Raw genomic sequence first — 27010 nt, forward strand, 5'->3', positions numbered from 1 at the left:
GATAGCCCTCGTATAGCTTTGCGCGAATTTCAAAAACGAACAACTAGCTGCCGGATGTATAGCTTTTTTCTTTCTTTTATTTTTATTATTTTATTTTACTTTTCCGATAAATATATATGGAAAAAGGGAATATATATAAGTGGAAAAAACACTAATGGAAATATAAAAAATGGAATAGAAGTAAAAAAATAAAAAATGAATAAAAGGTAAAAAAAAAAAAAGGGAAAATCAAGACAATACATGGAAATTGCCCTGAAAAGAGCCGGAGTTCTGTAGGATACTCTGGCCCAAAAGCACTACAAAAACAACAAATTCTTACTAGTAGCTGACATGAAAGCTAGGGATGGAGGAAGAGGTTTTATGCAGCTGACCCTCCTGGGTCATATAAGAAATAAATATACCCAAATACCTACAAAGAAATGCGAAGCGAAGCTGTATAGCCTATAACTTTAAACCTCAGGGCCCCGCATGGCCAAGCGTAATCTGACTCGTAATCTGAGGGTCGCGGGTTCGCATCCCAGTCGCGCCAAACATGCTCGCTTTTCGTTGGTAAAAGAGTAGCCCAAGAGTTGGTGGTGGGTGGTGATGACTAGCTGCCTTCTCTATAGTCTTACACTGGTAAGTTAGGGACGGCTAGCACAGACAGCCCTCGAGTAGCTTTGTGCGAAATTCAAAAACAAACAAACAAACTTAAACCTCAGAATGTCTAGCGCAAATAGTGTTTGGCTTTTAGCTCGTTCCCCAATGGCTCAACGATATATCTGCGGAGTTACAACGCTAAAAACCGGGTTTCGATACCCGTGGTGGGCAGAGTAAAGATAGCCCATTGTGTAGCTCTGTGCCTAATTCAAAACAACAGCTTTCAGCTAAATCTAACAAACAATAACCTCTAATCTGCACACCCCCAGTTACCACTTCTGTGTAAAAGAAATCAGTCTTCATAACCTATTATTATCAAGTTATTATTTTATTTATTTATTATTTGCTAAATATTGCGTTGCTAAAATTAAAACATCTATTTGGTTAAAATACAGTGCTTTTGTGACATCAACAACAAAGGTATTTTGAGGAATTGGCTGCTTAGAAACATAAAAAATATTAAAATATATATGCGAATTTATTGAACGAGATATGTTAAACTATTTAGTAGTTGTTTAAGTAGTTTAAACTTCCATCACCTCACTGGTTGAAATGTAAGGAAGAAAGTAATCGATGCCCTTACATTTGCACTCTGCGATAGTTACACTTCAACGTGTAAATGAATAAAATATTCGTAGAAAATAATATTTTTTGAGAAATATGATGGTAGAATCTAATCAATACATTGAGAAATAAATGTGTAGTACTTTATTTTTGTGTGTTCAAATACTAAAAGAAAACAACAACATAACAGCATCGACAAATAATGACATATCCAAGTGGCAACAAAGTTCACTAAATTTCCAGTTGTACAGCTTTATATTTACTTTGCTCGCTTAAGTACCACAAAATGCTTAAAGCTGTGCACGAAAAAGGTTTAATGTCAGTTTGATTCTGAAATAATATTATCAGACGTTTTTAACAATACAATTTTATAATGATGTCACACACCTTTATCGGTTATAAATCTGGTTTTAGGCCTAGAAAAGAAAAGCTTTGTTTTCGGTTATCCAACCGACCCTAAAGTTTTTCAACGCTTCCCTAATAATAATAATAATAATATAAAAAACATCTCCCAAGCAACTCTAATGTAAAACTCCCTTCGATTAATTTTTTTTCCATTAAATTATTGCACCAACCTGGTGCTATATCACGCAAGGTGAAGGTCATGAGAAACAATGTTTCTGATTCATTAATTGGTGAGGGTGTCAAAGATGTTAAAGCAATTGCAGCTGAGCTTTCCTTCACATAATGTTAAATTTTCATCATATCAGCTGGAATATTAGCCGTTGTCTTTAACAAATGCCATTTCCCTGAAAAACGTTAGCGTCACAGTTTACTGGAACAGTCAAAGTCGTGTTCGAATTATACCATCATAAACTAAATTCTAGTGAATATGGGCAAATATCAACACATGTTGATCTAGCACAAGTGCCAATGGACACTGGTATAGACCAATTGTAGACACATTCACTGTCAAATCAATTGAATTTTACTGTAGGCCAAAACCAAAATGCATCGTGGAAGATGAAAGTATATGAAGATCAAAGGATATCGTAACAATATCAAATCAGCCAAGTACTCCATCTCCATATTCTATTTTAGAGGACGTAAAAATGTAAAAATGCGAAGAAATGCTTACCTACCTCTTTTTATTCAGCGTGTAATAGGAAACAAAGAATTTTAGGCTTTGTAACAAAACAAACGTAGGCTTAAGAAACGTTGCAAGAGAATATAATCCCATCAGAACAAATAGAAAACAATACACTTGGCATATTTTTGAATATTGAAGTCCAGTGATGTCTTCCTTGCAACGCAACATATTCATTAATGTTCATTATTAAACTATAAATAACATGAGCCTTAACGTATAAAAGTTCCTGCCGCAACACCGCCAAATTCTCAGTAACATAACACAACCTTGTGCTGCCCTCTTGTTTAATTGGTTCTGAATCCAATAGTATTTTCACTTACACGCGTTAGAAAAAAAAATAAAATAAAAAGTTAAACTTGCACACTCTTGGATTTGATGTTGTAAATCACTGTTTTATCTGAAATCAAGGCATACAATTTATTCACTAAAGATCAAGCATCTGTCAGAAGTGTGCTTATAGTGTCCGATATAAAGAACAAGATTAATTTGTCTTGCAATATGTGACATTAGATAGTTTGGAAGTAGGTTTTGGCAAATAAATTCTAGCCTGTAGTAATTTGATAAATCATAAGTTTAATATGATGGATCAGAAGTTTAGTCTGTGCTCCTATAACTATGGTGCTTTTTCTTTTTTCCTATCAAAGTAAATACCAGAAAGATTTTCAACGCTGGTCTCAAGGATGTATTTATATTTTATAATATTAATTTTTATCCACGATTTTATTTAAATGGAAATTAGTCTCAACTGTTGTGTAAGACACTTGTTGAGGGATATGTAATATTCAAAATTCATAGAACAATAAAATGACTTTCTGTAATAACCCAATTGGCGTTTAGAAATATTTAAGCATTTCACGGTGTGACAAGCCATAATGTAAACATGCTGCTAAATTTCCACAAGACACAAATATGTGATGTATAAGTATATTTTACATTTTCTACAAAACACATAATATATATACATGCGAACACTTTTACAATTTTTTTGTACGACTCAACAAATGACATGTAAATATGATTTGAACATACCATAACACATATAAATGACATGCACTAATATTTTTTTAAAAATTCCGAAAGTTATTTATTAATATCTACATTTCAAATAAGGACTGTCTAGGAAAGTTTGTGAATGTGTAGAAGTTAAAACCGTTAAGAAAAGCAAGAGACACACAAAAAAAACTGCAACCTAAACAGAATATAAAAAGAACGAAGATACTAAAGAAAAACATAGAGAATGCTCAATAGCCGCAACATTTGAAATGCATTAAGGGAGGATTAGAGTAAATTAATCTGCGAAACCTTATTTTTCCTCCCCTTTTTATTAGCTATATTTTTGTGATCCAGCAATACTAAGCGTGGGGCGTGCGTGTAGTCGATTCACTTTTATTACTCGTCAGAATCTCTACCGCCCTATCCTTAGATTGAAATTAATTAATCTATGAGACTTTGGGTGTAGTCAAATACACATCAATCAAGAGGGTTTGACCTCCTGAGTCCAAAACAGATCTCAAACAGCTCCAGAGATGGCTGAGCTATGAGCTGAAAGTTTGTAGTTCGAAAAAGGAAAAAATCTCAGATCATTCTATGAGACAACGTGCCGCGGCTAATTACCATACCTATACGGGTGTTAACGTTTTTGTTTGTGTGTTATTGTTGATGATGCTTTGAAAAATATAAAGTAAACGGAACATATTAAACTTTTACACCAAACATCTGTTGCAGGGATTCTATAAATATTGTGTCGAATTGTCAATAAGAATACCCGCAAAATTATACTGTCTCGTGAAGCCTTATTACTTTTATGTTTTCACGATTTTCAGGTAGGCATGTTGTATGTCAAATGTTGTACGATATTTTGCTTGCATTTTGATATCCCTTTTAACCAATAAACAAAATTACTTGAATTATAAATCACAGTTTTTATGTTATATGGAAATATGAGCTTTATCCAATTACTGTTTATTTTAACTTAAGTTCGGGAAGTGCTTGTTAAGCACAAGATGGAATAAAAGTCGTTACGCTGGCAAACTGGGATAAATTTAACTACGAAACGTGTCAAACTGCGACACAAAACAACGAGAGGACTTATATGTCAACACTTAACGTACGTTGGGCGTATGATTTATCACGAGCAAGTTTGAATGTAACAAACAGAGCAATGTTTCAAGAAGTGGAGCTACTTTTTAAAGCGGGTGAATACTTACTTGTCTGAAAATCCCTCAAATTCTTCGGTCTGTTCGTCTATGGTTGATTCTAAATCCAAGTAGTTTCCATAATCTCCCTCGGAGGTGTTATATTTATAAATCTGCAGGGTACAGTCATCCAGCTGGAAAATATAAGTTAAAATAAAGTTTAGAAATAAAAGATGTAAAAACGAACACTTACAACATGGAAAAGAAAAGGCAGTTTGCAAGCAAGATATCAAACACAAAGGACATGTTAATTAATAACTAAAGATGTCAGTCAGAACAAACAAAATACAAAGGCTTTACTTTATATTAAGGCATATAATATACACATAACAGTTGAATGATGACTTAGATAGTTTATTTTAACCACTATGTGTCTATAGCTTACAAACAGAACGGCCGGCGTCAATCACACATAGGGTTGTTCGGATACAAATGTTTACTGACTTGTTTTCCAAGATTGTTTATTTGTTTCTGAATGTTTGCGCAAAACTCCACAAAGGTTATCTGCGCTACTCGTCTCTCATTTCGCAGTGTAAGACTAGAAGATTTGTTTGTTTGGAAATTTCGCACAAAGCTACTCGAGGGCTATCTGTGCTAGCCGTCCCTAATTTAGCAGTGTAAAACTAGAGGGAAGGCAGCTAGTCATCACCACCCACCGCCAACTCTTGGGCTACTCTTTACCAACGAATAGTGGGATTGACCGTCACATTATACACCTCCACGGCTGGGAGGGCGAGCATGTTTAGCGCGACGCGGGCGCGAACCCGCGACCCTCGGATTACGAGTCGCACGCCTTACGCGCTAGGCCATGCCGGGCCAAAGACTAGAAGAAAGGCAGCTACTCATCACTACCCACCGCCAACTCTTGGGCTACTCTTTTTACCAACGAACAATGTGATTGACCCTCATATAATAACACTCCCTCGGCTGAAAAGACGAGGATGTTTGGTGTGACAGGGATTCGAACCTGCGAACTGCAAATTGCGATTAGATTACCCTAACCACCTGGCCATGCCGGGCAACTTTTATCTCAGATGGGCTGGATGTGGCCTAATAACTTCATAAAAGATGTTTTGGTTTTGATAACATATTTTGAAAGTAATATTCATTTTTGCGTAATACGTTTTTACAAATCGGGGACACAATAACTCTTGTTTAGATCAAATTTACCACAAATATAACAGAATATATTTGGGCTATCTTGTTAATATACCGACGAATAAATAATATTAGGAAAAAATGATCCAACTGCATCTACAAATGTGATTAAGGTAGTTTTTCACCCTTTCTTACCTGCATTAGATCCGTAAAAATTCAAAGTTACAAATTACAAACATGAAAACTTCGTAACTAAATCAGAATAATAGTTGATTGTACAAAGATGTTGTGTGATGAATAACGTCATGGAACTGAATGAAGGGTCATGAACCTTTGTGCTTCCACGCAGATGACCTTCTCGAAGTAGTAATATGGAAAAAAAGGAGTGGCATAGCGATAGGTAAGGGGGGCAAAGTATGTTTAACTAGGGCGAATCAGAGAATGGAGAATGAGTAGTAGGTGAACTTGGAGGATTGGGTGGCACAAGGGATGTGTTTAACGTGATATTCACGATGAAGGTCAGTGGCAGGCTTATTGTATTACATTTAATACTTCACCCTAGTTTAAGTAGATCACGCAGAAGTTAATAACAGGGGTTCGATTCTCTTCGGTGGACTTACCAGATAGCCTAATGTGGCTTTGTTATAAGGAACACACACACACAATTTTTTATGTATATATATATATATATATATACACAAGATAATTTAGTTATACGTTTATTTTTCAACAAAACGATCTACAACAACATAACAAAGGGAAAGCTAGAACACTGGTTTCTTTCTCTGTTTGAAAACGTCGCGCAAAAACGCATAAATGCCCTAACATCCTTTAATTTTGAAGTGATAGACTACAGGGAAAGCAGCTAATCAACACCTCTCTCTGCCAGTTTGTGGACAACTTTTTAACCAACGAATTGCGAGATTAATCGCCTATTATAATACTTCCACAGCTGTAAAGGCAAGAATGTTCGGTGACGGCATTCGAACCGGAGACTCGCAGGTTGCCAGTCGAGTGCTCTAATCACCATGTCATTCTAGGCCTCATACAGTTTAAAAACCAAACAGTTTTTTATTTTTTTAAATTTCGCTCATAGCTCAACGGGAGCTATCTGCGCTAGCCGTCCCTAATTTAGCAATGTAAGAGTAGAGGGAAGGCAGCTAGTCATCAATACCCACCGTCAACTCTTGAGCTATTCTTTTACCAACGAATAGTGGAATTGACCGTAACATTATAACGCCCCCGGGGCTGAAAGGACGAGTATGTTTGGTGTGACGGGGATTCGAAACCGCGACCCTCGGATTATGAGTCGAGTGTCTTAACCACCTGGCCATGCCGTGCCTTTAAACAAAAGAAACGTGACTGCATTTTAAACTTACAACACCAATTCAAGTAAAAACATAAAAAACTCATATCAAAGACTCGTGTATAAAAAAAAATATAAACTGTTAGTAAACTTCCGCAGAAAGCTACACGAGGACTAACTGCGCTTGTCGTTGAATTTTGAGATAACATACTAGAAGAAAGGCGACTATTAAACCCCTCACCCTTCGTCGATTCTTTGATTACTCTTTACTAACGAATAATAGGATTAACTGAAACGTTATATTGCTCCTATGGCTATTTTCATGCAAAGTAATTCTTATTTTATGTAATAAAATCATCCGATAAATATTATTTAAGTTCTCATTTATTACTATGTACTTTTAGTTTCAGTTGTTCTATCATAATTAACAAGAGTCCCACATAGCTAAGTGGATAAGGCACTCGACTCGTAATCCGAGCGTTGCGGGTTCGAATCTACGTAACACCAAACATGATCGCCCTTTCAACCGTGGTGGCGTTATAAGTGACGGTCAATCTGGTGGTCAGTTTTGAAACCTTTACAATATCTTAATTTTCTAGCGTTCACAGGTATTTTGAAGTAACAGCCAATTTGAACATTATGATTGTAATATAATGTCACGATCTTAAGTGAGAAAACGTGTAAAAGGTCATGAAAAACATATGAACTAAAAAAGTAATAAAAGTAAGAAAGTCAGTACTCAATTTTTCACAAATTTCCTAAATCCGAATAAACTTGTGAATGTCCATCAGCATGGCCAGGTGGTTAGAGCGCTCGACTCGCAAAATATGAGGGTTGCGGATTTGAATTGCCGTCACACCAAACATGTTCGCCCTCTCAATCGTGAGGGCGATGTAACGTTGTAATCAATCCCACTATTTGTTGGTAAAAGAGTAGCCCAAGATTTGGTGGTGGGTGGTGATGACCAGCTGATTTCCCTCTAGTCTTACACTACCTAATTAGGGAAGATAGTCCTCTTGTAACTTTGCGCGAAATTAAAAAACAAACAAACAAAGCTTCCATCAGCCATTCCATTTTGTAATTCACTTCTAAGAACTAAATGATGTTCTTAATAAATCGAAACAAGTGATCGTCCATGCACGCTGTCTCTCAGACGACTTTCATGCAGATATAAAAACAAAGGTGGATTTAACGGTTAGCAGCTGGGCGAGCTAAAGCTGACCGGGCTCCAAAATGCTTTGGTTTCATATATAATATTGGTATAAATAAAGCGCCCCCTTTTTTTTTCAGCCAATTAGGCATTTAGGCTTATCCCTGCCCTTGTGTAAAATAAAACTTGATGAGTAAAGTTTTAATTTGTTTCAGCGCGTCTAACATATACAATTTCATTTCGAACAGCGGCTTGATAGGTAACTTATAAAGGATCTCAGTTTCTCGTTATTTACCTTCGTAATTATAAGTCACACAAACAAACATGTCTCTGGTCGTGAGCCTCACCGATTCTCATTCATGAAGCTGATTATCAAATAAACAGCAATACATGTAGTTGTCGTGAAATTGACAAGCCGTGAAACTGGCTTGTATTGTTGTATAGATGAGTATTATACAGTATTTTAGTAAATAATGATGATACTTCACTTCGGATACGAATAACAAATAGGTAACTTTGGAAACACAATCTATTATTGTAGCCTATAACTATGTTTCAAAATGATTTTTTCACAATATTCTGAGTAGAATATGAATAGATATTAGAAAGTTTTGTTTTACTTGTTTTAAAGACAGCGTGGGCTGTCTGCTATGTCTACCACGAGAAAATAGCATTTGTATTTAGTAACATCAGCTAGTTGGTTTAAGTTTGTGATACACATCCTGGGAAGTATTTAATTGAGGTCGAGTTTAATTTTCTGAAGTTGCTTGGAAAACAGACTGTTAAAAAAAAAACAAAAAAACAGCTAACAACACAACATGGATTTGTCAATAACCCCGAAAACGTAGGATTATTAAACAATTAAGTTTACAAGATGTACATAAATACCTATTGTCTTTCGTGAACACTTAAGCTAATATACTAATAGTGGACACGTTTAGATTTTGTTGTTTTTATCCTAGATTCCAAGGAATTATGTTGTTCCATATCGTTACGTAAATTCGTAAAGAAACTAGACTAACCAGGGTGTACCGCGGCCTGAACTTGCTCGCGAGCAGTATAAAGCAAACAATCCTTGGAAACTGGTTTAATTTAACCTAGATGGAAGAATGTAGCTGCGCGAAAACTTGCATTACATGGATGTTTTATTTTTTCTAATCGTTACCAAGAGTATTGTAACGTACTGATATCATTAGGAAGTGATGTGCAGTCCGAGACAAAACACACATCAATCTAGCCAGAAGATCCTCGTTTCTATGGAATCAACTTTTAAACTATGTTTACATATTCTGGCCCCATATATGTATGTGTATACAATTGTCACCCTCAAGACTTATTACTCCACATGGTTACAATTTAATCCTCCAATGAGGAATGACCAGGTGGTTAGGGCGTTCGACTCGGAATCTGCGAATCGTAGGTTCGAATCCCGTGACCGAACATGCTCCTCCGTGCAGCCATGAGGGCGTAATAATGTGACAGTCAATCCCACTAATACGTTGGTAAAAGAGTAGACTAAGAGTTGGCGGTAGGTGGTGATGACTAGCTGCCTTCCCTCTAGTCTTACACTGATAAATTAGGGACTACTAACGCAGATAGCCCTCGTGTAGCTTTGCGCGAAATTCAAAAACAAACAAACACGTACATATTTATAGGATGCTTTCAGGTAAAACGTAGATAAGAAATATGTTAATTAAAACCACAATAACAGAAGAAACAGTAATTAGACGTAGTTGTTTCATTCGTAAAGAAAACGCTTATTTCAGTCACAACATTAACAAAACGTGATAATTTTGCTATTACAGATAGATACGGTCACAGACGATGGCCGACTTTATGTTGCAGCATAAGACACGGTTATCTAGACCGCCTAACTTAAACTATTCTGAAATAAAACTAACTTCGTTTGGAACTATATTCAAGTTCAGGCTTTACAAGGACTTCCCAGAGTTCCACGTTACTCACTCACCTCAGGGGACAACTCTCATTGCTGAAAACGGAAAACCCAGAGTTTCTGACATTTCAGTAACTGTCCAACACGACAAACATTATAACATATAATTACAGGTCTATTTATCCAAGGAACTGACCACATACAGAAGCAGATACACCTTATCAGTAGTGACTTCTTAAGGATAAGATTCAAGTATAATTCACCATTGGACTCTTGTTGTTTATTAGAACATCTAACTAAGCAGGCCTTTCAAGCCTTCAGTCTTTAATAAGGGAGATAGGAAGACTCTTTACTGAGTTCGATCTTTTGTTCATTCTGCTACTTTTGTTATATCCAGGCCTTTATCCTCCAATTGTTCTATTATTAGACCTTTCCCATAGTATCTACATCTATACAACTTGAACTTTCATATAAAGGATGTCATCCACTTCTATCTCTTAGTGACTTTTCGTGTATATGATCAAACCACCATGTGATTGTAATCTTTCTAATGCGATATTCATTTACCCAGAGTGGGATGTTTACATGTGTACATCCTTAACAATTTTGCTAGTCCCCTAGTGAATTGAATAGGAATTAAACTCACTGGAGAGTCTTAACTTTGGAAGAAAGAAAACAAAAGATATAAATAGCAAACTGTAACAGTTTTATAATCCCAACCGAACATGCTCGACCTATAGGACGTTGGGCTAATAAAAGAATGTGACGCTCAATCCTGCTATTTAATGGTAAACGAGTATCCCAAGAACTGGTTTGGTTGTGGTTTGTTTAGAATTTCGCGCAAAGTTACACGAGAACTATCTGCGCTAGCCATCCCTAATTTTGCAGTGAAAGACTAAAGAGAAGGCAGCTAGTTACCACCACCAACAGCAAACTCCTGGATCACTCTTTTACCGACGAATAGTGGGATTGACCAAACATTATAACGCCCCCACGGCTGAAACTGCGAGCATGTTTGGTGCGATGGGTATTCGAACCCCCAACCCTCTGATTACGAGTCGAGTGCCTTATCCACCTGGTCATGCCGAGTCCCCAAGAATTGATGGCGAGTGCTACTGTCTACTGCCTTTCCCCCTTGTCAACAGTTCAAAATAAAGAACGTCGACACACAGTCTTAATAGTTATATGATAACCAAGAAACACACAAATTATAATTCTATCAAAGCAACCAAATCAATTAAAACTAAAAATATTTATGTGATTAAATTATGAGCAAAAAGTCCAAGGCTGGCAGTGGCCAATAGGTTAGCGTGTTTTACAGTGAATCCCTGTGTTATTGCTACGCTCTAATCTTTGATGCTGTAAATGCATCATAAGAGCATCTGGAAGATCCAACTAATCGATAAGGGTAAGAGATGGATGCGATTGATTAGTTGGTTTTTCTCTAGTATACAAGTTCGGGATGATGAATGGATATAGGTTTGTTTTGTTTCGAATTTTGCGCAAAGCTACACGAGGGCTTTCTGCGCTAGCCGTCCCTAATTTAGCAGTGTAAGACTAGAGGGAAGGCAGCTAGTCATCACCACCAACCGCCAACTCATGAGCTACGTTTTTTACCAACGAACAGTGGGATTGACTGTCACATTATAATGCTCCCATGGTTGAAAGGGCGAACATGTTTGGTGCGACGGGTATTCGAACGCACGACCCACAGATTGTAAGTCTAGTGCCTTAACCATCTGGCCATGCCGGGCCCTGGATATAGGTACACAGCCCTTCTGTAGCTTCTATCAGAACGAAACCAACCAACCAAAACCCCCTTACTATTATTTTTTCAAGGTCAGTTGTCTGACTCTAATTACATGGACTTCACGTCATGACATGTTCATGACCTTCTTAATGTTCCTTCACATTTCTATTTAATTATTTTTGTATAAGGAAACAACACAATAAAAATAATGTCAGAAAATTGCTGAGAAATGTTAATGTGCGAACCAAATCGAATCATGTTATATGTACATGATATGCAATACGCAAAGGTTGATAAACTATTGAAGTTAATGACGTTAAAGATTATATGATAATTATGGTAAGTTACTGAAACGTTAATTCTAAATACTTGAAACATTGTTTGGAACAATAACAAAGACCATAATGATATCAATTAATACGACCTTCAAAAAACCAACAAATATTTATTATTATTCGTTATATATTAATACATTACTTACTGACTCACCTGGAAGTACGTATATATACAGATATAACGAGAGCACCTTTAATTCTCACTGATTATACGAAGTCCAAAGCTGTTAGGAATGTATATCTAATGAAACACCGAAACAGTGTTAGCACGTGAGAAAAGAAGCATTGTCTGTTAATGTCACGTATTACGTCAATTAGACAGGATGTATTGTTACACCTATGATGTTAGTTTAAGATTCATTATACATGTCATAAGACATTGTTATTAAGCCTATTATAGTTTTCAACATCATATTCTTTATCTAGCCCCTTTGGAATTTTCAAAAATTAGAAGGGTGTATAATACTATTATTCTAATTCTTGAAAAGCTTTTAAGGACTAAATAACCATTGTAGTGTTCAAAATTATAATTGGCCTAACGCTAATGTCTCGTGACAAGCATAATCATAGTCCAGTATACAAATGTTATAATAACTTAGAATTTTTAACCTTAACGTTATGCCCCATTATACACATGAAGGTTAAGAGGTCAGGTCAGACACAACGAAGATTTAACTATAGCTGTTGAACTGCTGACCAAACAATAGAGAGCCAACTAGCCGCTCTCCTGGCCATAACAGCTCTATGCATTTCTTTTAAATAAATAAAGGAATTAATTGTCACTTTGATCACACACCAATAGCTCAGGCACGGAACTCTTCGATCACAGACTGACACGCTAACCACTGTAGTTAAGAACCTTTGTTGTTTCATATTAGAAATGGATTTTTCTAGAAGTACGTTTTTTTTTTTTTTTTTTTGGAACAAGTTTTCAAATGTAAAAATAGGTGTCATGACAGTAGAGTGAAAATATTAGCTTAAAGTATACGTGTTTTGGAACTAATGTGTTTGAGCAATATGGCAGCGAACCCTATTGAGCAGGCAATATCAAACGTCAAACCGACTATAAGGAAACACCTCGCATCATAACTTTACTGGTTATTACCTGTACGACTACAACGAAGATCAAATACAACAATACTACGTAAAGGGTTTTACTTGTAAGACAACTTGTATGGCTTTGTTCTTATGACTATACCATGTTTTGTCATACACTTTTCTGCCACTTTAATCACACTATTAGTCGGTCAAAAATTCCAGCTATTTGATTAAACTCCAATAAATATATTTTGCGAAACATACAGTTGTGTCGACTGCTTGAAAGAAAAGAAAGATAAGGGGAATCTTAAAGAAAGTTTCAAGATTGTCTGGGGAATCGATAGGCTAAAGACACTTGATTTCTTTGTGCTCTGTAGATAACTCGATTGGATTGGTTTGAATTTCACGTAAAGTTACACGAGAACTATCTGCGATAGCCGTCCCTTATTTAGCGGTGGAAGTTTGTTTGTTTGGAATTAAGCACAAAGATATACAATGGGCTATCTGTGGTCTGCCCATCAGCATCAACAAATTTCCACCAAAAACTGTAGAAAAATTATACACACACACCTAGTTAAAAAACAGAAAAACAGAATCAACAACAATCAATCTGAAGAAACAACAAACTATAAAACGTTATACTGCTGCATACCATATGTTCCCGATATCAGCAAAAAAATAACCAACAATTAGAAAAAACTTGCAACAAAACACAACATTCCAGTAAACACCAAATTTATTCAAAAACAAGGTACAAAACTAAAGTCCATACTATGTAAAAACGACACTGACAAACACAACACCAGCATAATTTATAAAATACAATGCAACGAATGTCACGACTTTTATATTGGAGAAACAAGCAGAAAAATGGAAAACAGATTCAATGAACACACAAAAAATACCTTCACATGTTTTTGAACACTGCAAATCAAATAAACACAAAATAACCATAGGAAACACCTAGATACTAAGTAGGGATACAAATATAAACAAACACACATTCAAAGGGGCCAAGCACGGCCCGGTGGTTAAGGCACTCGACTCGTAATCCGACAGTCACGGGTTCGAATCCCCGTTGCACCAAACATGCTCGCTCTTTCATCCGTGGGGCGTTATAATGTGACAGTCAATCCCACTATTCGTTGGTAAAAGAGTAGTCTAAGAGTTGGGGGGAGTGGGTGGTGATGACTAGCTGCCTTCCCTCTAGTCTTACATTTGCTAAATCAAGGAAGGCTAGCGCAGATAGCCCTCGTGTAGCTTTGTGCGAAATTCAAAAACAAACAAACAAAATCTTCCTCAACATTTTACTTCCAAGCTGTGAATCACAATATACACCATGATCAGGGCATGAAACATGATCTTGGGCAGATCTTGGCGAAGTGGCGTGTCATATATTGAACAACAATTAAAAAGGTTTAGTGAAATAAAAACATGGATCTTTTATATATTTAAAGTAATTTTGGTGGATGTTAATCTAAGCCATTTTTAAGACGATGTTTGTTAATATCAGGACAATGTTCTTGTTTTTCTAATAATTGTTAGTGTATATAGGTACTAGCGCTTGTGAAAAGGATATTTGAATGTTTCTTGATACAGTTTGGTAGCGTGCCATCATTGGTTGAGAGACTATTCGAATAAACCACGACTCAACCGAAGTGCAAATCTGGTTGAAAGATGTCATGAATAACACAAACGCCCTTCTAGTTGCTGTAGTTACTCTCGAAGAGCTACTCTCGCCTTCAGGCCAGATAATACGTGTTCGACATGGCTTGAGAAGGACAAGGCCAAAATATAAGGCCAACAAGAAATGGTCTAAAGAGAAACACAAACAAGAACAACAACAAGGAAAACATGTTGCTAAGACATTTCCTCTGACTAGTAGAAGCGCAGACCAAAAAGTAATAAAAACACCTCTAAAGAATGCTTTATCTGTTCCAGTCCTCGGAAAGTCTAGCTACAAATAGTTGGCAATTTTCCAATATTGGTTTAGAAAAAAATATATTGTAAAAAAAAAAAAAGACCTCAAGACGTGATAAAATAATGACGAAATGTTTAAATACTGTAAAACACATGTCTGTAACAAAAACTTTATTATTATTACTTGCTAAGTTTCGCGTAGAAGCCCTTCGTCAGGCGGTATAAAACGTGTACGTGGAAAAAAGATTTTCTGTTAAAAATGCGTGTTTTAACATTTTTCCAATGTTCCAATATTCACACATTGAAGAATAAGACAGTGATGAGACGTCATTCAACTTCCGGTTTAGCATACGTAAAGGTATGAAGATGTTGCGAACTAGCAGAATTTATTGCAAGCGAAACATATGGATCTCCTGGCCTCTCAACTAATGATTGATTAAGCTGTGACTTTAAATCTAGGCTTCTGATAGTAGCTTTTAACTGTTCCAGTTCAACGTCAATTACGGGATCTGATCGGATAATTTATCGGTACACAACTCTCAAATCAGAAGTGGGGTCGAAAGTAATTTTATATTTCTCAGATCCCCCGTTCCCTAAAACTAAACACCTGCTAAAGAAGAACAGAAAGAAAACTACTACAGTAAAACTAACAATTAAGGTATTTCACGAGAAAGACCTTTTCCAGGACCGAGGTTTTGAGGTGAGATGTGCATTCCCACGCCCCAAGTTCATTCTATCTAGTGGCTTAAAAATTATAAACTTTTTCTTAAAAAATCGTATCTTTTTTTTAATCGCTAGGAAGAGTCGACACAATCTTTACTCCTCCAACCCCGCAAAGGGAGTGGAGCTGGAACCAGAGAGTCATTGATTGGACATGTTTCATTATTGACTTACAATGTTTTCTGCAGAGAAATGTTGCATTCCAAAGTGCTTGTTAAAAGTAAAATAATATTTTAATTATCAAGTAATAGATTGTTCGTTTTATGAGTTACGCGCAAAGCTACACGAGGGCTATCTACGAAAGCCGTCCCTAATTTAGCAGTGTAAGACTAGAGGGAAGGCAGCTAGTCAGCACCAAATACCGCCAACTCTTGGGCTACTCTTTTACTGACGAATAGTGGGATTGACCGTAACATTATAACGCTAAAAGGATTAGTATGTTTGGTGCACGGGGATTCGAACCGCGACCCTCAGATTACGAGTCGAGCGCCTTAACCACCTGGCCATGCCGAGCCCACCAAATAATGGAATATGTTTTGGTTTTTAACAATTACCGGCTTTACAGTTTACTTACAAAATCAAAAATAATTAATTCAAGCAGCTAACTGATTATCTTTCAGTTTCCGGTTTCTCTGTGGTTCCGATGAAGATTATTTCACTTCAATCTTAACCCAAACTCTTTTCTTCTAGAGAGTGTGTATCTAATCCTGTATTCTGATTTAATCTCTCCGTGGCTAAGCTTTAAATCTTTGGGCTTATAACACTACAAACCGTGTTTCTGATGCAAACATATTCAGGTTTTGGCCTCCCTGGAATGTCATGTGGAGTTCAAGCGATCGTGTAAGACATTTACTTTTTTTCCGTGTATATACACCAGACACGTTACACTTTAGGCTACTGTAGGCAAATATACCAACATCGCTATCCCCAAATTTGAACTATTGACTAGAGGGAAGACAGTAAACCAGAAGCACTCTACTACCAATCACACACGATAAGAAATTGACTATCATTCTTATAACGCATTCACATCTTAAAGTGCGATGAATATTTTGTTATGGCGCAGATTCGAACTCTGATCGCGGGCTCCAAAATCTGGAGCTCAAATACAAGGACAACCTGCGCCCCAACCTAAGGCTAACTAAATTTGTTTCAGTACAAATCGCCGATTTGTTATATGTCTTTAAAGATCTCTGATGATTATAGCCTCATTGTTTAACCAGTGTTAATAACAATATTTTAATTTTCTTTTTCCACAGTATGTTTGACATTCTACTACAACTACTTTATCATTTCATCTCTTGGTGGGTAAACGATAACTTAAAGCGCTAAAATCCAGGGCTCGGTTTTACGAAGCGAACGTAGCGTAGATAATCCATTTTAAGCTTTGCGCTATAAAAAAAAAAAAAAAAAAAAAAGCAGCTACGTTGGGCTATCTGTTGTGTTTAACACGAGGAATCTAACTTTAACATTCCACTGTTCGACCGGGTAACATAAACTTTTCTAAACAAGCAATAACAGTAATAATGTAAATAAAAAAATGGTTTTATTTACTTTTAAATAAAACTGAACAAACAAACAATGCCAGAATTATATAATGTCTGTGAAGTATTCATTTTACAAAATAACGTTTTGAAACCTAAAATAACCCGTTTACCGAACGTCCAGTAAGGAGGATTAGGGTAAGGTCACGAAATCAAACTTCATCACCGTTTACAGAGCACCAAAATAAAATTACAACAGTGAAGGTTATACCGTCTTGACCCTATCCTCCTCAACGAATCAAGGTGCCTACCTACCTGTATAGGAGGAAATATTATAAAATCCACCTGTAGTTTCAACGTGACACTCATTAATAGCGATACCTATATTTCTGGGAATGTCTTATGACTTGAGTCATATTTTTATTCCACTTTCATTAATGCTGTATGTAGCACAGGCAAGTGTTTTTTTCTTTCATAAGATATTTTGCTCTACTCATGTGACCCCTTTCAGTCGCTCAGCAGTAAGTTTGAAGTCTTAGAACGCTCAAAATCGAGTTTCGATACACGTCGCTGGTGAAATACAGTTTATCCAAATAAACTAAATTTACGCTTCTGAACTGATGTGAGTAACAATTCTCAGAAGGTAACAACAGAATGACAACAACTGTAAGTAGAAGATAACAAACAGAACTTAAAACAACAACAAGATGTCGCGAACTAAATAAGACGAATGAAAACTGTCAGAAATAAAAATTACGATTTATTTTTATTAAGGTAATGTGTAAGTAATACCAACATAAGGGTGGAAGTGGCATAGCGGTATGTCTGCGGACATAAAAACCGGGTTTTGATATTTGTGGTGGACAGAACAAAGACAAACCATTGTGCAGCTTTGTGATTAATTAAAAAAAAACAACAATAACAACCTCTCCAATTATTTAACAAAATCTATGTGATTAAAAAGAAACAGTATGAAAACAACAGCAAATCAGTCAAAGATTCTTTTAAAAAGTGAGACTCAGGTGGTGAATCTGGAATTGCCAATGGTGGACATTGTGGTTATTCTTTAGTATAATATAAAAATGTTACCAGAATGGACGTCATGATCATGAGTGATGTGCAGCCATGTCGAAAATACATTTCCTTGGAACATATGGCTGCGGACTTACAACGTTAATAATCAGGTTTCGATACCCGTGGTGAGCAGAGCACAGACGGCCCATTGTATAGTTTTGTGATTCACTTCAAACAAACAGACAGGCACGACGTGTCTGAGACAACGCCTATTACTCATCTTAATGGTTGCCTAATATCACAAAGTACGTTCAGAAATTCGAGTGATTTTGCTTACAATGAAACTGGACCGTCACGAGGTAATCTCTCTTAAAATAAATATTCGTCTTTAAACTCTAGCACAACGAATAATGGAACGGGATTCTCTGTAATCAAACGTAAGTTTATCTTCACACATCCACCAAAATAATAATTAATCTTCCATTTCACAAAGACCACAATTTACCTCGAATAATTTGTAGGAACCACAAAATAACAACAACAACGAAAAAACAACACAATGTTTGACGAACTACAGTGGGTTTATTCACAATAAAAGGTAATATCTGCTAGTATACCGTAGGGTCCCCAAAAGTGTTTTGTTTTAAGATTAAATAAGAAGAAAATTGAAATTAACATATTTTACTTTTTTTTTTTTTTTTTTATTTCTTGGTTTTGACGTAGCCTACAGAGTGCATTTCGTTATTCATGGTACAGGCATATTTTACTAATGTCACTAGAGTAAATATTTCATCGTTAAGTATCCCTTACGTGACGTCATATAGTGTCTACTGACTGACTGATAGACAACAGTGACTCTGTAGACGGCTTTTCTCTCCCTTTTGGGAGAAATGTCAAGAAACAACCGATAAATGTAGCCTATAAATGCCATCAGGGTAACAGGAATATTTTATATATATATATATCCATAAATATGAAAAGCTCTGATTGTGTCCTTAGATTTTACACATTAAAGTAACAATTGCGTTTAAGTAAAGAAATCCTACTTGTTAGGATATTTATCTTTAAACGAGAACAAGGTGAGTGTTAGGGCTTACTAATCAAGTAACTCATAGCCTTCAGAATTTTCATTCGAGATATACATGAATTCAGACACCTTTTTAGTGAAATAATTACGTAATCTTTCTTAATCGCTTTAACTCAGAGTCACAGCGTACTGAAACATCGGATTTATTAAAAAAAGCCTCAGAATAAAACTCAACATGCTGTGTACGTTTTGTTTTCTATGTCTTGTAGCGAACAAGCTGGCTTATAACCGAACAAACAGTATCCTTGTTAGTGGGAGCACGCTTATAACCGAACAAACAGTATCCTTGTTAGTGGGAGCACGCTTATAACTGAACAAACAGTATCCTTGTTAGTGGGAGCACCATTTCACAGGAGGAGCAGGGGTGCGAAAACAAAAGTGACCTCTCGTAGCCCCCGATTTCAACTGGGGCTCCTATGATAAGGCATAACGTGCATATATATATATATATATATTAATTCAGCCTGACTAGAACTGTTCCACAGAAACTGTCATCCAATCCCCAGAACGACGTTCCCTCTTATTGGTCTATACAGCTATACAGGTTCTCATGTTGTACTGAGAACATCTAATGCTATCTAACAGTTCATTCCTCTTTTATTACTATTATTTTATTTTCATATACTAGGGGGCGTTTCAAGTAACTTTATACCGTTTATGAAACAAAGATATGTGTATAGCATGTTCTTTTGTAGTTTATTTTTTGTGTCACATTTCAACTCCAGCGTAGTGACGTTTATGCGGATAACCTCTTCTCACCATTTAATTTAAAATTATCAGATGTGGTGTAATAATCGTAGGTTTTTTTAGGCTCAAACCAAGAGAGCTCCTACTTAAATGTTACAACGAAGAGCAAGCGTCATTACATTTCACTGTAACCTTCATATAACATGTGTTATGTATGGGTTTAAGATTGTTCACAAGATATTCAGTTTGTCTGGACAACGACCTTTCCATGGCTGCCAACACAGATCGAAAGCTTTCTCGAGTGCTGCTTCTTTACAAGATAATATGGACTCTTTTTCCTCTTCAACGCTAACTAGCCTGTCCTCATGTACAGCGTCGACGCTTTTGTAACCAGGAAAACCATGTCTGCCTAATATGATGTGATATCAAAACTTGCGAACTGTCACGTAGTATCCTCAAATTATGTTTAACAACTAAGCTTCACGACGGCATATTACATTTCACGAAGACGTTAAAAACTGACAGGTGTAACAACAACAAGAGGGAATCCTCAATAGTTACGGCATTTGAAATTATTTAGGTAAGATTAGGGTTAATTAATTTATGAGGATTTTCCTCCCTTTTTATTTGCTATATTTTTGTGCATCAACAATACCAAGCGTGGGGCGCACGTGTACACGATTAAATTTTATTACTCATCAGGATCTCTACCAATCCACCCTTAAATTGAAATTTTAAGGACCAGAGTAAACCAGTCGTATGACGTGGTCAAATGTAACAATCAAAAGGATTTGACATCCCGAGTCCAAAACGGTAATTATATCTTAAAGCAGTCAAAAACTGACAAGACTGTGAGCTAAAAGTTTGTACTTGAAAAACCCAGAACCACTCTATGAGCCGGTATGACACGGCAACTGAAAACACAGTTAAACCTAACTAAAGCACCGAGATTTTCCTTCTTCAGGGGTAATTTGAAATTAAAAAAAAAAGAGAGAAAATAATAGCAACAAGTCTCATTAAGTTAAGGTGGATTATTTATCGACAATATGTAGTTTTCGGCTACAACAGTATTATTCGATAAAGCCTGCAATGATCTGGTGATTAAGGTTCTTGACTCGTAATCTGCGAGTTGTGGGTTCGAGTCCCACCCCTGAACATGCTTTTTTTCAGCCCTGGGGCGTTATAAAGTTACAGTCAATCCCACGTTTAGTTGGTAAAAGAGTAGTCTCCGAGTTGGCGGTGGGTGGTGTTAACTGTCTTCCCTCTAATCTGTCACTTTTAAATTGGGGACGGGTACTGTAGATATCCCTCAAGAAACAGTGAAAAAATTACCAATCAACCATTTGTTGATAACACGAAATGGCAATTTTGAAATACTACAGGTTTCAGTTTTGTTCTGCGACGTAATGACGGATGACGTAAAGGACACAATCACGTGCAGAGTAGTTTTCACGTGAAGTACACGTCACCTGTCTTGTATATTATATACGCTACAAACATTTGAGCAGGTGGGATTTCTATCGTTAGCAAACCCAAACAACACCCAGGAAATGGTAACACTCGGGTAAAATTTTAACCTCACACAAATTTTAGCGACTACGTAACATTCCGATTCCAGGTTTTTCCGTAACTTCTTACGAACACGTCTATAAACTAGTTTTTCACCATTAACTCCGACCCAGAGATGATGTTGCCAAGTAACGCAGTAAGACACCACATTATTGTAACTTCTGCAGTAGCTGTCACCATCTCAAATGTCATAAGATCTCGGTAGACTGTGGAAAACAAATAAAATATTAACTAAAGTAAGTCATATGTTACGGAAGCATAGGTAAATTAAAGTTGTAGTAGCGTGATCAAACAGATGGGTATAGATAACATATACTTTAACGTGTTCGCCTGATTCATTCTTTAATTCCATACACCTACGAACATGTTCGTGTGGCTACACGCACAACCTGAAGCGATATTTCTGTTTGTATCTACCGAATAGCAAATAACGACTAGATTACACTTAAAACGAGCGAGATTTAAACGACCTTATGTGTATCACAGTCCCATAATATTGTTTGACTTTTATGAATCTAACTTATACCTTACGATGACCCGATGCTATGGATTAAAACTCAATGATAATTTAAATTAGGTGAAAGTTGCTGTTATTGTTGTTTCAAATAAATTTCCACAATATACTTTGAGAAGACCAATGTGAGTGAGGGTGAACACAGGTGGAGCACTGTATGCCTTCATTACTTGAGAATTACATTATGCAGGCAAATTTTGTAAAGTAGACACACGTATAAACAATAAATATTTAGAAAAGTATATATATTTTTATGTATACAAACTAAAAATGCATACGTAGAAAGGTGTATATACACACACACACACATATATGTAGAAACTAAACAATAAATAACTAGAAATTCTACATCTATTGCCACTCTTTATTTTTTATTAGAGATTGGTGAATGGAGATTAAGACTGATAAAAGGTGTATCCCCCTCAATGTGGGTCCTACATCTACATTCACCTCCAAAATCTAGGGTACATTTTATGATCTCACTTTGTAACTTGTACCCTGGGATTTATTCAGTTAATGCAGCGTATTTTGTTTAATTTGTTTTTGTTTCGGCTTGTTTATTGAGTTATAACAAACTAATACGTATACATATATATTCAAAATTAAAATGTTTTTCAATTTTTCAAAGTCAGATGCGCCATTACTTAATTTTAAAGATGGGGTTAATTTTTTTACAGTATTAATTTAGGAATGCTTGTATTACAAAAATCGTTTTTCACGCGTTCTTATTTGTGATATTTATTAAGACTTTTCGAATTCCCGTCGCACTAAACATGCTCGCCCTTTCAGCCGTGGGCGCGTTATAATGCGACGGTCAATCCCACTATTCTTTGGTAAAAGAGTAGCCCAAGAGTTGGCGGTGGGTGGTGATGACTAGCTGCCTTCCATCTGATCTTACATTGTTAAATTAGTGACTGCTAGCGCAGATAGCCCTCGAGTAGCTTTGTGCGAAATTCAAAAAACAAACAAATTATTAAGTCTTTTGGGATGACACCGTACAACTCCCTGTGAATAAGCGGTAACTTCACGGGTTTATAACGCTAAAAATAAAGGATTCGATTCCTCACAGACACTATAACTCGGATAGCTCAATGTGGTTTTGCTCTAGAAGAAAGTGGCGCTCTACACAATAGACTATTTACGCTCCATCCACCAAGAGGATTTAAAACCTGGATTTTAGGGTTGTGTGTCCATAAATTTACCGCTGTCACAGTGAGGGACTCATACACTGTACCTGCTGGCGTATAAGACGACCCCCTAATTTTCAAGTTAAAGTGTAGGTTTCAGACTATACTCGCTATATAATATTTCCCCCACTCGAATCATGAATTTGACTAGGGGAAATGACCAATATTTCCTATAATTTCAAAAATTGTGTTCTGCTTTCGACAACAACCTTTCAAATATTAAATAAAAGCATGATTCTTCGGGAAATTCTTTTATCTTTATCCAAAAAAATTCCCGCCAAAAAGTGCACTATTATCAAAGGCAGTTTATTTCCTAACTCAATGAACAGTAATGTTATCAAATTCCCCCTAGTTCATTACTGGTCCTAAATACAAGGTCAGGTTCGATCGAATATAATATTCACCGAACTCTTCAGTAGAGTTCTTTTGGGTTTATTCCATCACAGATACATTGAAAACCAGACCCAATATCCAATTGTATCAAACACACCAATATAAACTACCGTACACCACGGGACTGAAGGTTCACACTTCATACCTGGTGCATAAGACGACCAGTTTTGAGGGAATTTTTAAGCTTCAAATGTTGTCTTATACGTCAGCATATACGATATACAGGAATCCAAATGCTTACACGTTTGATTTACACGCAATTTTACCTATAACATAACTAAAGAGTCAACTTACTATGAGAGATACATATATACTTTTTACCATGCATGATGCTAGAAAAACACGTAGGTTAAAGAAGTCTTGATACAAATGAAATAGAAACACTTGGAGATGACCTACGAAGGGCGAAACGTTGTTCTGTACTTTAATTAAAGTTTTAATACCCATATCAGATATCTTGAGAATACATTTTTTGCTTCAAGCGAGTTTCTATTTAAATTTATATTTACCATCAAATATTATCAAATTGAAATAATTATACAGCGTATCTCTGCGAATCTTTCATACGTGGAATAATGAAGTAAGTTTAGTATTTTCTGGAAGTCGGTAAAGTTAAGTTTTCTATCTTTCACAAACAGTATTTTTTTTAGCATTAAGAACGCCCGGATCAATTTTAAAAAAATGTCTCCCCCTTTGTGACTCAGCGTGAAATCTTCATGCTTATAACTTTACAAGCTGGGTTTCGATACTCGTGGTGGTAACAGGGCAAATAGCCCATTGTGTATTTTTGTTTGTTGTTCGGTACCCGAATAGCTAAATTCGTATGAACACATACTTGTCGATGTTGTTGGTCAGATATTTTATTTTAATCTTTGTATTTGTTATTTCTTTTATCCACCGTTTAAACAGTTTCCTTCTTTGTGTTTGAAATAAACCGTAATAGACCCTATAATAACAATTTGTCTCCAAGAAACGAGCTTAGACATTGCTAAACGAACTACAAAATGTGAACGTGTTCGGAAATACACGTTCACATGTGTCTTGCGAAACGCTGAACTGCACAATGGGCTATCGTTACTGTGCCAACCACGGGTATCGAAACTCAGTTTTTAGAGTTATAAGTGTTGAGACATTGGGGATTGGTTGGGGTGGTGGAGGTAGAAATAGGAGTCGGACCAATCAGAATGTAGCACTTCATCCTGAACTTGATACGTTCTTCACCAAACTTTTATGCTTCAGACTTGAGAAAGGCCCGGCATGGCCAGGTGGTTAAGGCACTCGACTTGTAATCCGAGGAGCGCGGGTTCGAATCCCCGTTACACCAAATATGCTCGCCCCTTTCAGCCGTGGGGGCGTTATAATGTGACGGTCAATCCCGCTATTCGTTGGTAAAAGAGTAGCTCAAGAGTTGGTGGTGGGTGGTGATGACTAGCTGCTTTCCCTTTAGTCTTACACTACTAAATTAGGGACGGTTAGCGCAGATAGCCTTCGTGTAGCTTTGCGCGAAATTCAAACCAAACCAAACCAGATTTGAGAATGTTCTTAAAAAATATTCTCTATGAACTTGAATGAATAATTTTAAGCAACAAATTCCAACCTATGTGTGTGTTAAAACTGATATAAAAGACAGAGTACACATTCACACACACCTATATTTATATATAAAGAGAAATCATGATAAAACTCGGAATATTGAAATAAGCAACATGCCCGCTTTAATGTGAAGATATGTCTCGAAACAGAACACGTATGATTTCATAGTAATGTGCTTGTTTTAAACGATGACATGCACGAGACTGAAACATGCTAATATCACGTGCTCGAAAGTCACCAACGATTAACAACAAAAAAAGTAGACAATGGTACACGGAAACTTTCTGTGGATAATATCGTATTTACATCAATACCCAACAACCAGAGGAAGTAGACAATGGTACACGGAAACTTTCTGTAGATAATATCGTATTTACATCAATACCCAACAACCAGAGGAAGTAGACAATGGTACACGGAAACTTTCTGTGGATAATATCGTATTTACATCAATACCCAACAACCAGAGGAAGTAGACAATGGTACACGGAAACTTTCTGTAGATAATATCGTATTTACATCAATACCCAACAACCAGAGGAAGTAGACAATGGTACACGGAAACTTTCTGTGGATAATATCGTGTTTACATTAATACCAAACAACCAGAGGAAGTAGACAATGGTACACGGAAACTTTCTGTAGATAATATCGTATTTACATCAATACCCAACAACCAGAGGAAGTAGACAATGGTACACGGAAACTTTCTGTGGATAATATCGTGTTTACATTAATACCAAACAACCAGAGGAAGTAGACAATGGTACACGGAAACTTTCTGTGGATAATATCGTGTTTACATTAATACCAAACAACCAGAGGAAGTAGACAATGGTACACGGAAACTTTCTGTAGATAATATCGTATTTACATCAATACCCAACAACCAGAGGAAGTAGACAATGGTACACGGAAACTTTCTGTGGATAATATCGTATTTACATCAATACCCAACAACCAGAGGAAGTAGACAATGGTACACGGAAACTTTCTGTAGATAATATCGTGTTTCCATCGATACCGAACAACTAGAGAATGTAGACAATGGTGCACGGAATCTGTCTGTAGATAATATCGTGTTTCCAGTAGACAATGGTACACGGAAACTTTCTGTAGATAATATCGTATTTACATCAATACCCAACAACCAGAGGAAGTAGACAATGGTACACGGAAACTTTCTGTGGGTAATATTGTTCTTACATCCAGCAGGATGTATTAATATTTATGATATTATTCTTAGCGACTACCCTAACCGATTAGTACCGAAACAATACATTAACGAACACACAATTTCAGTTTGTTATTAGTGTTGTAGGAGTCTTTTCTTTTAATTTGTTTACACAATTATGGGGTCACATGTATTACGACGGTTTGTGGCTTTTCGACTTACACCAATTTATCTGGCGGCTTAAAGAAGAAAAAATAACGCTTTGTGTTTAGTATTTGAAGAGTTCTTTAGGTTATCCATTTGGAACAAAACACGCATTCTCACGCATGGAAAAGTAAAGGTACCTAATATAATGAAGGCTTACTTACCTTATGTGGGGCTTGTAATATCCGATGGACTGCGGTAATCTGATTAACGAGGGGAATATTTACATTAAACGAGTAATGAGGCGGTCTGGCGGGCTCTGGAAAGTTTGTAGCGGCTGTGAATGGATCGATATCATTGAGATACTGCACCCTGCATGTCAGACAAGCCATTTCTAAGGCACTATTTGTAAAACTGTCTCAAGGCTCGTTCCACATGCGGGACAGCCAGTGACGACTAACTAAA

At 36.5% G+C, this 27010-nt stretch overlaps 1 protein-coding gene across 1 annotated transcript in view; it reads right to left on the reverse strand.

Moving 5' to 3' along the window:
• LOC143233303 (FH1/FH2 domain-containing protein 3-like) overlaps positions 1-26968 on the reverse strand; it is a 114537-nt gene extending 87569 nt beyond the window's left edge. Inside the window, 2 exon segments of the mRNA XM_076469430.1 lie at positions 4501-4622; positions 26770-26968. Of these exon segments, the coding sequence (XP_076325545.1) occupies positions 4501-4622; positions 26770-26937 (290 nt within the window). The 5' untranslated portion in view covers positions 26938-26968.
• Between the last annotated feature and the right edge of the window lie 42 nt (positions 26969-27010).

This window comes from Tachypleus tridentatus, chromosome 12 (assembly GCF_004210375.1).
Source record: "Tachypleus tridentatus isolate NWPU-2018 chromosome 12, ASM421037v1, whole genome shotgun sequence".
NCBI lineage: Eukaryota > Metazoa > Arthropoda > Merostomata > Xiphosura > Limulidae > Tachypleus > Tachypleus tridentatus.